The following is a 13,186-nucleotide window of genomic DNA, read 5'->3' on the forward strand; positions in this document are numbered from 1 at the left end:
TGGGCCTCCTCTTCTCCATGCTGAGCAGTCCCAGCCCCTTTCCTTCTAGGAGAGCTGCTCCAGGCCCTTGATCATCTTCATGGCCCTTTGCTGGACTCTCTCCAGTATGTCCAGGTCTCTCTTGTACTGGAGGCCCCCAGAACTGGACACACTGCTGCAGGTGTGGCCTTACCAGTGCTGAACAGAGGGGCAGGATCACCTCCCGTGACTTGCTTGTGATACTTTGCCTAATGCAGCCCAGGGAAACATCAGCCCAGGGTAACATCAGCATGTAGTTTTCTTTCTGTGTTGGATTTCTACTGTATCTTAAGAAGAAAGAAAATCGTTCATACAGACAAAATCATGCTTTGCCTTAGTTACACCAAAATGAACATTGAAATAATTGCAGCACATTCTTTTGAGAAACAAAATCATTTGCAAGCTAAGTTAAACATTTCTACAAAATAAATGAAAGTACTATGTTCCAGCATTTAGTAACACTTTATTCTTCATTATTTATGTTTTTCAAAGGCTGGACTGAGGAAGACAGCCAGTGGATGACCCAGATAAACAGACTCCAGAAGCTGATTGACAGGCTGGAAAAGAAGGTGTGCATTTCTGTTCTTCTGGTTGTTCGCTCACTCTCAGTAAAGATTTATGATGCAATCCTGAAACTACAAATGCTCGTCAATGTCCCAGTGACAATCTTCCCAATCAATAGTGCCTGAAACTTCAACACCACCTAAGTGAGCTAACACTCATTATGTGCCTACATTTTCCTTTTACTTTCTTCATTTCTCTTTCATGAAAGCACGATCTACTAAACATATACAGAACTCATTTTTGGAGCTGACAAATTGTCAAGTGTATTTAATATTGTATGTGCACATACAGTATGTACATAAAGCACACTCCATGCATATAACAGCAATAATACTAATAATACACAAAAATAGCATCCTGGGACAGTTAAGGTCATTGCCTGTGTAACACAGTTTGGAAGAAAATGACTAAAATAATAGATAAAACTCAGGCTTCATGTAAAGCTACAAGATTAACTAATTTTTTTATTTTCTAGATAAAAACAAAAATAACTCATTTTGACAAAACAATATGGCAAATTAAAAAATAAGCATTTTATTTTGCTTTGAGGGATTTTAACCCTTCCTACAAAACACATAACAACTTGAAAATGGAAGCATAGCTTCAAATGAAAAAAAAAATAAAAACATAAATTTTGATCCAAAAGTTTGGGTTTTCTGCATGCTTTCCCTTCCTCAAACTCAACCCAACTCCATAGACAAAGTTTTTTGGATGAATTCAATCAAAATTCTAAAAAAATCTGAAAAAAAATTACTGGACATTTTCATAACTACTTATTCCCCATCCACAAGCCCCACCATGAGAAACTGAGTTCACCACAAGGAATACACCACAGTCTTACCACTGGCAGCTTTTCATACACTTCCCTTATAAATAGACACAACTATTTATAAACATCTGATATCACATTTCTGTATGACTGGAGCATATTGTCGCCTTTTCTTATGCTGGAAAGTCTGGCAATGACCCGCCTCTAATCCAATGATACCAAGGCTTCCAATGGCTTGTAAAAGGACGAGTAGCATTAGTCTGTACAGAAAATGTCTATTTAATATCTTTTTTCCACTCATATTTGTTGCTACCTTAGGTTTTAAAATTCAGTTTATGTCTTTGTGTGGTGAGGTTTTTTTGTTGTTTGTTTGTTTGGGGGGGGATAAAGAAGAGCAGAAGAAGAAGCAAGGAAAATTGCCTCTTAAAAGTGCTGTCTAACTCAATCTGTCTTCTGTCAAAGGTGAACTCAACTACGAATAAGTCTCATAAGTCATTTCTTTCCATCAAATTCTAAAGTTATACCGAAAAAATATAATCTCGCTATCTTAAGAGACAGTTTGCAGTACAACTTGAGTCATTCCTTGCTTCTTTTTTCCATAACTTTCCCTAGAAAAAGTTTGCATTGAAAATATAGGAGAACCACAGGAATATGCATTTTCCCTCAGGGACTATCTGAGGTGCCTGCGCTGACAAATGAGCTATCAAAATTCCCCATCACTCCTTGATGTTCTATGCAAGGCCTGCAGGAAGGGTACAGCTGCACAGCAGCTCATGTGTGGCTGCCGCTGCTGGAGTCCCTGTGTCCATCTTAATTCCACCCACCCACCTCTCGGTGGCTTTGCAGCCAGCAGGGGATTTGTGCTGGCAAAATGCCTGCTACCTGAGATAAATCAATCCTCACTCGGCTGTAGGCTCATTTTTTTTAATCTTTGTGACACAAGAAATGTTTGCAAGAAGAAGTGAAGCATCACTAGCACTGATTTTTGCTCCAGCTGCTATTGCAAATAGTTGTGTGGGGGGTTCAGGCACTAGAACATCCATATGTCGCTGGGTTAGCAAGTACTGTGAGTTCCTAGTACAAAAATGTTAATTTTGTGTGCAGTGCTGGATGGTGTTTGCATGAATCACTGACTCATGGAGCACGCACCCAGTTGTGTGTTCAGCCAGCATGCTGCTTCCTCACTAAGGCATCTGTTTGCTGCTGCTCCGTCTGTCCTCAGAGGCTAGGGTATCAGATCAGAAGTCTCACCTGAAGCATTGTGAATGTGTTTTCCATGCTAGAAAGTAGTTACTTATAAACAACATACCTAAAGAAGTTTCATCTGTATAAAGTTTTCTGATGATATAATAGGAGCTGAGAGTTTATTTCGAATTACCATCCTTGCTCCTCTCCATGTCACATCTCTCTTCTCTGAAGTCCAACGTACGCTTATGAACAAGGGGATTAGCTACAAATGAAAAGCTACCTGCTCAGCATTATAAAAAAAAATAATAATAAAAATAAAAATAACTTTACAAACAGCCTGGGTTGAACTTAACCACTGAAACAGACAAGATTCAGCAACGCTTGTGTTTGGCTTACAGCTGATAGAGAAGAAATTTAATTATAATTTCTGGATATATAACAGAAGCTAAGTATTGGAATAGTTTGTTAAAAGCTAGGACTAGAATACATCTGTAGTATTGCAGCATTGCACTTACACTTTTTTTTTCTTTCTTTTTATTTGCCTGTAAGGACTTAAAGCTTGAGCCATTTGAAGAAGAAGTTTTGGAAGAAAATGCAAGATCTGTAAGTGTTCTTCAAGATAATAAATGTTTGATTTTCAATGCTAGGTATTGACATGACAATCTCACCTTATCTCTGTTAAAAAAAAGAATTCATTTTAGTTAGCAGAATACGTTGTGTAAGAGGCAACAGAATAAAATTTAAAATACCCATGCAAAAATCTTATACTATTTTTTATATTATTTTCAGAGGATACAATCAGACAAAAACTCAGCTTCTGTAAAAAGGAAAAAGGCATCATTAGCAAGATTTACCAGATTTGGCAAAAGAGTCTATGAGATTTAAGCTTCTCTGCTCCTGATCATCTAATACTACATAGATACTTCAAATATAGTACAGTCTCCCTTCCTGCCAAATCTGCCATAGGAAACCTTATCAAGAAAGATGGGAGAGCATCAAGCATAAAGCAATAAACATAAAATCCCAGGATGGCGGAGTCTGGCAGGGCCCTCTGGAGCCACCTGGTGCCACCTGGGCCCAAGCAGGGACACCCAGAGCAGGGTGCCCAGCATCATGTCCACGCGGCTTCTAAAGGTCTCCAAGGAGGAGACCCCACAACTTTGTAACTCTGTGATAAAATAAGGAATTTTATGGATCATCTATTTTGGATATTTTTTCAAATGCATTTGATTTGCATTTTGTTAGGTTCAACGCCCTGAATATAGGAGCGCTAATGTATTTGAATATTTTTGAAATTTCAGACCCAAAAGAGATTATACAATATTGCTAGACAGATTGCTTGTGAAATCCGTGAGACAACAGTATTGAAAATCAAAGCAGAAATGAGTCAAAATGTGTGCAAAAGGTCAAGATGTGCTAATTAGGAAGCACATGGACTTTCTTTATATACTTCATTAGTAAAGTTGACAAGCTTCAGTGGTTGAATCAGTGTGTAAACTACTTACGACAGCTAAATAATAATCACAATTATTCAGAGTAAATAGGTCTTCTGTACTGCCAATCCCACAAGCAATTCTGCTTCTCTATTTTAGGGCTAAAACAGGGATTGCAAACTTCAAAGGAACTTCTGAGGGTTTTCTTTGATAATTTCATTTTCTGTTGTTTTGCAGTAGACTTTTCTTAGTTTAAAGTATAAGGAGTTCATAGAATGATATGGCAATATACATACATATACATATGTTATTTATCTTTGTTATTTATTTATTTATTTTTGCACCAGCACATAATGATTGTTCAACGTCAAATGTCAGTGGTAGAAGAGGAAATCGAGGAATTTCGTCTTGCTCTGAAGCAGTACGTGGAGTCTGCTTCTGCTCAGGGCGGCTGCTTGCAGTAAGTACAATGCTACTCTCCTGGGGCCAAACACAGGAATATAATCTATTTTCTTGAATAACCTCTAAGCAGAGATGGATTATTAATGAAGAACCTGTAGTATCTTCTTTCCTGGCTGGTTATGCATGTGTATTAAGACAGAACTTTTCAAAGACACCAAAAATCAGAAAGGGATGTTGAAGCAGATGTGTGAACTTTCATCGGAAGCACAAAATCAATGTTCAAAAACATTGAATCTTGCTGTGAAAAAAATCCCGCTTCTGTGTACAAGCCCCCCGCCAAAGCCATACAGGATATCCCAAAGATACTACAAAATTTTTAAAGGCTCTGCAGGTTGCCAGTTCACAGCTTCTGGAAGCTCCTAGGGTTTCAGCTTTACTGGAAAACTGTATTTGCCATCCAGCATTTCTGCTCACCTGGTAAGCGAGCAATGTAGCAACTTGTTTGCCACTTCTTTGCTTGGAAGCTTTGAATATCTTTCCCTTAAGGTGTCATTAAAAATAAAATATCATTCATAATAAAGAATGAAAAAAAAATTAAAAAGCAAAATTTTCATTAAAACAAAATGTATTTTTGCTTTGTTCCTTTTAGAATGAACGAAAACATTAGAACTGAGTTAAGAATAAGTTTCAGTGACTCACCACTGTACTGAATTTCTAAATTTAACAGACTTGAGAAAGCTACTAACATACGCATTTCCACTATGTGTACCACCATGACTATGTAGACCACGATGAAATAGATATTTTTATAGTGTGTACACAATATGGTTCCTATATATTCAAAGGCTTCAGTGGCTGTATGCCACATCCCTAATTTGTGCGTCTTACTGCTACGAGATCATCACACTTACGATGATCGTATCAGTAGTGTTCACACAAACCAGAAAAAGAAAAGTTAGCTGAAAGAACAATGATCGACACTCCCCATCCTTCTGAAAATGAACATCCAACAAAACGCTGCAGCGATGCAGACCTGTCAGGGAGAGAGCTTACACCACTTCAGAATACAACTTAATAAACGATGGCAAAAACTGAGTTTCCTTCCGAAGTTTACACGCATTTGGTAAGTCTGCAATGCCACCTACTGGTTGGTTTTGAGTTTATGCTTTTGACATGATTTTTTTTTTTTTTCCCAACAGTTCTTGATAATTTTTGATATTTTACAACGTACTTTTGCATATAGCAGGAAAAATCTAGTCATTCCTATAAATTCATTACATATTATGGTGTTAAACATAATCAGAGACCAGTTTTCAAGCACATCAGTAGCAAGATCAGAGAAATCTCAGGTACTCGGAGAAATACATATATATGTTTTTTGTGCTATACATCTAAACACCACGTTGAGTACCCAAATGCATAACTACCCTACATGTAATAAAGCTGATATGTTCAGGATAATAAGCAGGATGATTCTGTGTAGAGGATGAGAAGTATTTCATGGGTCACCTTTTACTCATGATAAATAACCTGAATAACATAAAAACAAGTAAATAATAGCAAAAGTTATTATTTTCATAGTTTATCTTCCATAGACATCGACCTGTCTTTATTCTCTGCTGCTATTTGCTTCCAAGGCACCTAGGGTACCCCTCACAGAACAGGGCAAACTTCACAAAGTAAATCCTCAGTGAAGGTGCACAAGTCACTCTCTAAACCTCCTTGAGCTGTTCTCTACGTGCAATGGGCTATATTAGTTGATTTGCTTTGAACCACAGTTGTCTGATTAATTTTCTGTATTACTGATTGGCATTGCTTTGGATAAATGACACTAATGGAGCAATATGAAAAATGAGCTTCATAAATGAGTCCATCATTAAAGTTACCAGTTTTAAAGTTAATAAATAAAAAGCCATGAAACTACCCTTTAAAATCTCATGTTGGTTGTTTTTTTTTGTTTGTTTTTTTTTGTTTGTGTTTTTTTTTAAAAAAAAAAAGCTCAGATAATTTGCAGCTTTCTTCTCAAAATTCATGAAGTGTTCAATTGTTGTTTTGTTGTAGTTTTCTTTCAAAAATTCCTGTATTTGATTCATACTCTTGGGGCATGTGGGAAAAGATGCATACACGCAGTAGCTCTGTTACACTTGACTCAATTCGTTCTGCCCTCCATTTCCTAGTGTTTCCATACAGAAACTTCCAAATGATTCCCGCTTCATTGTTTATGAGTTCTGGGAGAACAGCAATGCCTGGAATAGGTAAGTTGTGTGGGTTTTGTTTTGTTTGGTTTAGAGGGAGAGGGAAGGTTTTGAAGGTTAGAGAGCAATTGCGTAAAAGAACTGAATATGAATTAACTACTGCCAATCAATCTCTTGCTGAATATACAACACTTCAGGAGAAAAAAAAAAAAAAAAAAGAGAGAAACCACTTCAATTTCTATTATACTGAAGGTCATAGATAAAATCAGCAGAGAGACACAGCCAGTTCCAGACAGAAAAAGTCTGAAAGTGAATAGAGAAAGGTACAGCATCAGATGGGTAGTAGCTGATCAGAGATGAGTGGGGAAACAACTTCAGCATAGTTCAGTGGTGATAACATGGGATGCAACAGGGGCCAACGAAGGAGTGAGGAGGTGCACCACCACCCTGCAACACATGTGAGCATATGAGCAATCATTAGGACCTCTGCCCAGGTCTCCCAAACCCACAGCACAAAATCTCATCAGACAGATTCTCAAAATGTGTCTTAGGGACTGAAGGATTAAGTTGTGGTAATCTAAAATCTTACCAGCTGATTTCTAGCCTGCAGCAGGCAGATAGCTAAGAAAATGAGTGGAGACAAAAAGATTTTCCATAACTAATATTAAAAAAATCAAAATAAAAACCAACCCTAAGGTCCTAAATCTGCCCTGTTCTGAAACCAGATGGAGAAGCTTTAGTATCTTCCCTTCTGAACACAGCCCCAGTTCAAGACAGGTAAGGTTACTGTCAGAAAGACTGAAGTAATACAGGTCAACACATTTGGAATAAGGACTGCTATACTGGGTCAAAACCAAGAGGTGAACATCAGAGTAACAGTTAACAGTACAGAAAAAAATGTGTTTTTAACAGAACATGCAAGAATGACATGTTCTTTCATTGCATATAACGTGATCTCCTCTCCCACTGTCATCACTGTCTAACTTTTGGAACACAAAATCTATCTTACGGCATGAATTGTAACAAATCTGATGCACATAAATATATTTAGTCCATTCAAATTTGGTATATTCTCATTTTTACAATGATTTAGCCACCTTCAAACAAATTACAGCAAGACATTCCAGAGAAGTAACGTGGACTTCTTGGAAACTCCAGAGCTCATTACAACAATGCTAGTCCCTGGTAAATATCTTTTTTTTCCCACAATATTTTATTTATTGTATATGAAGAGTTCTGTTATACTAGTGTGTTCCTTGTGCATGTCTACCCTTAGTTGGCTCTGTTTTGTCAAATATGCAAGAGAAAGGGACTCAAATGGTTTTTTTTTATTATTATTATTTATTTTAAGCAGAGAGACATAAAATGCATCAGCATGAACGAAACCCACAATGTTTTATTTCATACAGTGCAAGGTATTACAATTGCACATTCTATTTAAGAAAATATCTAGAATATGCAATACTATTGGTGAATAGTAAATAGACCCCATTCAAGATTTTCAGGCAAAAAAATGTCTCTTGATAAAGACTCAGTTTAATCGTATTTACAATGATAGAAGGGAGCCTTAGTTGTTAATTATTGATACTTACTAACCAATTTACTGTACACCTTTCCTGCTATCATAAAGTGTGGTGAGAAAAACAGAACAAAACAAACAAAGAAAAAAACTAATTTGGAAAAGCAGGGTGTTAAAGATTTGAGATTATTATTTCCAATGCAAACGAGTGAGCATACAGCATCTTCCTTTTCAGAGAGATGATAGCTAAGAGACACACTGCAGGGCCCTGATTTCCAATATGTCTGACTACAGCCTAAATTAAAAATAATAAAAAATCCACATAATTAAAAATAAAAATAAGTATCTAGTCCTATACCTAAGGTTACCTTTATATATATATAATTAAAAAATGCCAAGAAATTTTCAGAATTCATGAGCCTGCAATTATATGTCAGGGGTTCCTGCAGTAGCAAGGGATTGCACTTAATGAACCAAGAATCCCTTCAAATCTTATGTCTTAGTGGGAAATTACTGGATTTAAGAGAAACTTGGCTATAGGAAAAAATGCAGCACTTTACCACATCTTTGTGTCCAAGAGCCAGACTGGGTATGACCAGGAGTGGTTTGCTTAGCGAAAGGGAAAATCCAATTAATACAAAATAAAATGTATGCATCATTTATAAATGACTAAATACAGAGGTGTCTGAAATTGGATTCAAAAGAGCATCCCCCCTGCCTGCTAAGAAGGATTTCGGTCCCCAGCTCTGCATCCTGCCAGTTGCCATAGAAACTCCATCTCCCAACCTTGGCTCCTTACGGGGTGGCGCAGCGCAGAGTGATGTGCTCACAGCTGTTTTCACAGCTTTGTAGATTATAGATAATGTAGAAGTCTCTGTGGATATCTATAGGATATTTTTGCTTGTTTGTTTGGTGGTGGTGGTGGTGTGGGTTTTTTCTGGGGGGGAAGTATTTTCCATACATAAGATATACAAATCATATTTGTACGTGACAGTCAGCATGTGCTTGTGAAGCATCAAATGCTGGCTGCAATGCTACAGGTGGGTTTTATGGAAAAGTTTTAGACACAGTAATCTGGTATCATTGTAAAATCAGGAAGAAAAAACAAAACAACCTGTTCAATGAGTACATAGATAGGCTCTATTCTCCAAACAGATTTACTGTAGCTCAGATGCAACACACCTTTTCATGCATCTTGGTAAGTAAGAACTGACTCAGTTCTACATGACAATCCAAATCTGACTCAACAAAAGCTACAACCCGAGTCTGTACTCCTCTGATTAATCCTAATGAATGCTTACCTGGCTAAGAATGACTCAGGAAGACGTGTGCTTTCAGGACTGTTAGATCCTAAAGCAAATTTATTTACTGTCAGTTAATAGGAACCATGACCTATTATAATCATCTGCACACCTGTTAATTGATGAAGTTGCTTCAGGCCAATCTACTCTTCCTCTGTATGGAGAAGTTTTGTTCTTAAGTATACAGCTATCATAGAGTTGCATATATAATGAACGTTTCTTTAACCAGCAGTGACATATACATTACAGCTACTTTATTTAGGATTTTTACTTGAGGTAGAAAAAGAAACACTGCTTATGGAAATAAATAAATGAATTCTTCTCTCTTTTCAGCATCGTGGTGGGTCCTCAACAACAACTAGAAGCTGTGGCTCCAAGTAACGTCAGTCGTGTTGTGTTTTTCATTACAATAACACCAATTTAGCAGTATACAGGTGTGCTAGGTTAGAGATACTTGATGTGATGCTGCTCAATATTATGGATGCGATCTTTTCCATTTTAAAATTTGGAAAATAACATGTTTATTGCCTTCTATTGCTGTGGCTAGTTCAGTGAAATAATGCATTGTAAAAACTTAAATAAGACAACTATGCTAAATTGTTTATGGTGTACATTTAGTTCAGACAAGCTATCACAGAAAAGTGCATCTTGATTGGCGTGACCAAGTATTTGTGAATACTTTTAGTCTTGTATTAATAAACAATGGTTACTTAAAGCTGTTGTTTTTTCCTTTTACAGAAGAAACAGGCATAAACATGAACACATATTTTCATAAATGCCTGATGCTTCAGGGAATCTGTAAGTCATTAATTAAGAGAATAAATGTTGGGACAACTTCTTTTTGTTAATACATTCATTCAGGAAATTTTCTGCCCAAGACAAAAAACAAGGCAATGTCATTTTCTTTTCACAGCCCCTATTGCCCCTGCCCTCTCCCCTTCCTCACAAGAGGAAATGTGTGCCTGTCTGCCTAGCTGCTTTGAATCTGCAGATCTAATGTTTCACAGCTGATGTGCTTTGACCCAATGTCTTGAGCATTCTGCAAATCCTTCTGTTAGATCAGCTCCTAACACTGGCACTGCACTGAGAAGTCATTAGAGAAACTGCTACTACAGCACACACAACCACAATCCTGGAAGCAGAAATGTTTTCTTCCCTAACAAGACTTGCTGTTGTCTCTTTGTACCTGTCACTTCTTGGTTTTTGTTCCTGGGCTGGGTGGTGTGTGTACTGCTCAGGTGCCAATCTCACACCTCTGTGACAGGTTGGCAAGCTCTACACACTAAAATACCACTCTCCACTCACCTAGCAGTCCCTGGTTACAAACAGTACCCAAAAATAATTCGAAAGTCACATTCAATAAAATATCTTCTTCCCTGTAGTGTTTCTCCATTTTTATTTCACCTCAGATATCACGCTGACACACGTAATTAAAACTCGGAAATTTAGACTAAAAAGAGGCAATCTTCATTGCACTATGGTTCTGTAATCCAGAAGCTGTGGACTGGACTGAGCCCAAAATTCAGAAAGGTGTCACATTTAGGTACTTGCATGTAACCAAGGCATCTTATCAGTGGTGTTCTAAGTTAAAAATAATTGCCTAAACAAAAGCATGTAGTGCAGGTGAGGTTGGGCATCCCGCCTTGCCTCCAGCTCCTAGCTGAGAAGGACACAAGTTTCCTATAGGCTGTGTGTCATATACACCAGCCCCATGGTGCTCCTTCAGCTATCCTACATGGCTCACAAGGCATAGTTGCCTTTAGGCAACTGAATCAAACCCTTGAGCAACAAAGTCAATGCAGACCAGTTCTCTGAGCAAACATGGGTGTCAGAGAGTGATGGCTACACACCTAAATTTAAGTGTGCGCATTTGATCCAAATTTCAGCTTTAAATCTTCTTACAGCATCTCAGCAAAAGTAAATGTTTCTGAGTCCAAAGCTTTCCCATACTGAATTAGTATCAGCTGCAGCTTTCTTCTCCATCACTTGTTCCTTTAATGACACAGACAATGTTATGTACAGAGATACTGCGTGATCCAGCAAATTTGCTTATCCTGAAAAGGCACTCCAATAGCCATATTACACTCCGAAATGATAGATCACTGATGAGTTTAAATCTTTCTCCTCTGTAGCAAAGTAAAATTAAAACTGCTCATTTTCCTGAAGGTCTGGCTGATTTATTTACCATGCCATGACGTCAGCCTAGTGTACGGCATGGTTTCTTGTCACTACTGATCTAGCAAGAAAGGAAATACAGTGATGCAGGCTCATTTGTTAAGTGAAAACTGACATGGTACACTCAGGCTTGTCATGTTTTTACTTTTCAGTTGTAAGAAATTACCTCCTTAGAACTTCGTGTCAAACAGGTGCTGGAAGAGAGAAAGACACTCGAGTAGGCCACAAGTCCTCCTAATAGAAAGTCTTCATTTGCTTGCTAGCAAACAAACCCTTGAATGAATCATTCACAAGAACAAGTTTGAAAAGTTTCTGTCATTTGAGAGTTTTGAGAGAGCAACAGACAGAAATTACCTTCGATGCATACTGGGGGAAAAGACCCACAGGACTATAAGAGACTACCAGTGATTAAAAATAAACAAACAAACATTCTTTGTAACATTACTTACCCTATCAGGTTTACCTGATAGGTTTTGGTAGCAGGGGGGCTGCAGGGGTGGCCTCTGTGAGCAGAGCCCAGCAGCTGCCCCATGTCAGGTCAGAGCCCGCTCCAGACGGCTCCAAAACCACGGTGGAGCAGGTGGATGTGGCCTGGAGGAGGCTGCGGCCCATGGAGAGCCCCTGCAGGAGCAGGCCCCGGGCCGGAGCTGCAGCCCGTGGAGAGGAGCCCACGCAGGAGCAGGGGGCTGGGGGGAGCTGCCGCCCGTGGGGGACCCGTGCTGGAGCAGTTTGCTCTGGGGGGATGGATGGACCCCGTGGGACGGAGCCGTGTGGAAGCAGTGCTTGAAGATCTGCTGCCTGTGGGCAGCCCTTGCAGGCTCAGTTTGGGAAGGACGGCATCCCATGGGAGGGACCCCACGTGGAGCAGGGGCAGAGAGGGACCGTGAAGGAGCAGCAGAGATGAAGCATCATGGACTGACCACAGCCCCATTCCCCCGTTCCCCTGCGCCGCTCACTTGTGGGGTGGTCGTAGAAGGGGGTGAATGGGGGGAAGTTGTTTTGAATTTGCTTTTACTTCTCACTGTTCTAGTCTGTTATCAATACATAGTAAATTACATTAATCTTCCTATGCTGTTTTGCCTGTGACAATAACTGGTGAGTCATCTCCCTGCCCTTATCTCAACGCACGCGCTTTTTTTCATCCTATTTCCTACCCTTGTCCTTTTGCAGAGGTGGAGTGAGAGCAGTGTGGTGGAGCTCAGCTACCTGCTGGTATTAAACCAGCACACTTGCAAACAGTACACAAACAGAACATACTTGCAAGCTTATTTTAATTGAACAGTTAACGCTAAATATATATTATATATATTAAAAAAAAAAAAGATGACTAGTTTATTACCATAATTCCATACTTCTAGGAAAAAATCAAGGGTCTATCAAAGTCAACTTGAAAGTCTTCTGCACTGTTGCAGTCACTATTCAACATAATCTGATTTAGCTTCTATTTGCCACAGAGGTTTAAAAATTGCTTTCACCACCCAAAGTATGTTACTGCAGGTCTGAATGCAGGTTTCGAAGATGACTACATTTGCACAAAAGAACAATTATTGGTGCTTGTTAACTGAAGGGTACTGTAAAGAAATAAACTAGTGCTATCACTTTTAAATACTGTTCTAATTGAA

At 38.7% G+C, this 13,186-nt stretch overlaps 1 protein-coding gene across 1 annotated transcript in view; it reads left to right on the forward strand.

Moving 5' to 3' along the window:
- The window catches only part of NECAB1 (N-terminal EF-hand calcium binding protein 1), a gene marked incomplete at both ends in the record, with an annotated part of 60,247 nt that extends 50,496 nt beyond the window's left edge, over positions 1 to 9,751 (forward strand). The window contains 6 exons of the mRNA XM_084281461.1: positions 511 to 587; positions 3,089 to 3,142; positions 4,320 to 4,432; positions 6,552 to 6,629; positions 7,663 to 7,754; positions 9,723 to 9,751. Of these exons, the coding sequence (XP_084137587.1) occupies positions 511 to 587; positions 3,089 to 3,142; positions 4,320 to 4,432; positions 6,552 to 6,629; positions 7,663 to 7,754; positions 9,723 to 9,751 (443 nt within the window). The remainder of the gene's footprint in view (positions 1 to 510; positions 588 to 3,088; positions 3,143 to 4,319; positions 4,433 to 6,551; positions 6,630 to 7,662; positions 7,755 to 9,722) is intronic.
- Between the last annotated feature and the right edge of the window lie 3,435 nt (positions 9,752 to 13,186).

The sequence above is a fragment of the Netta rufina genome (genome assembly GCF_964035555.1).
Source record: "Netta rufina genome assembly, chromosome: 2".
Classification (NCBI taxonomy): domain Eukaryota; kingdom Metazoa; phylum Chordata; class Aves; order Anseriformes; family Anatidae; genus Netta; species Netta rufina.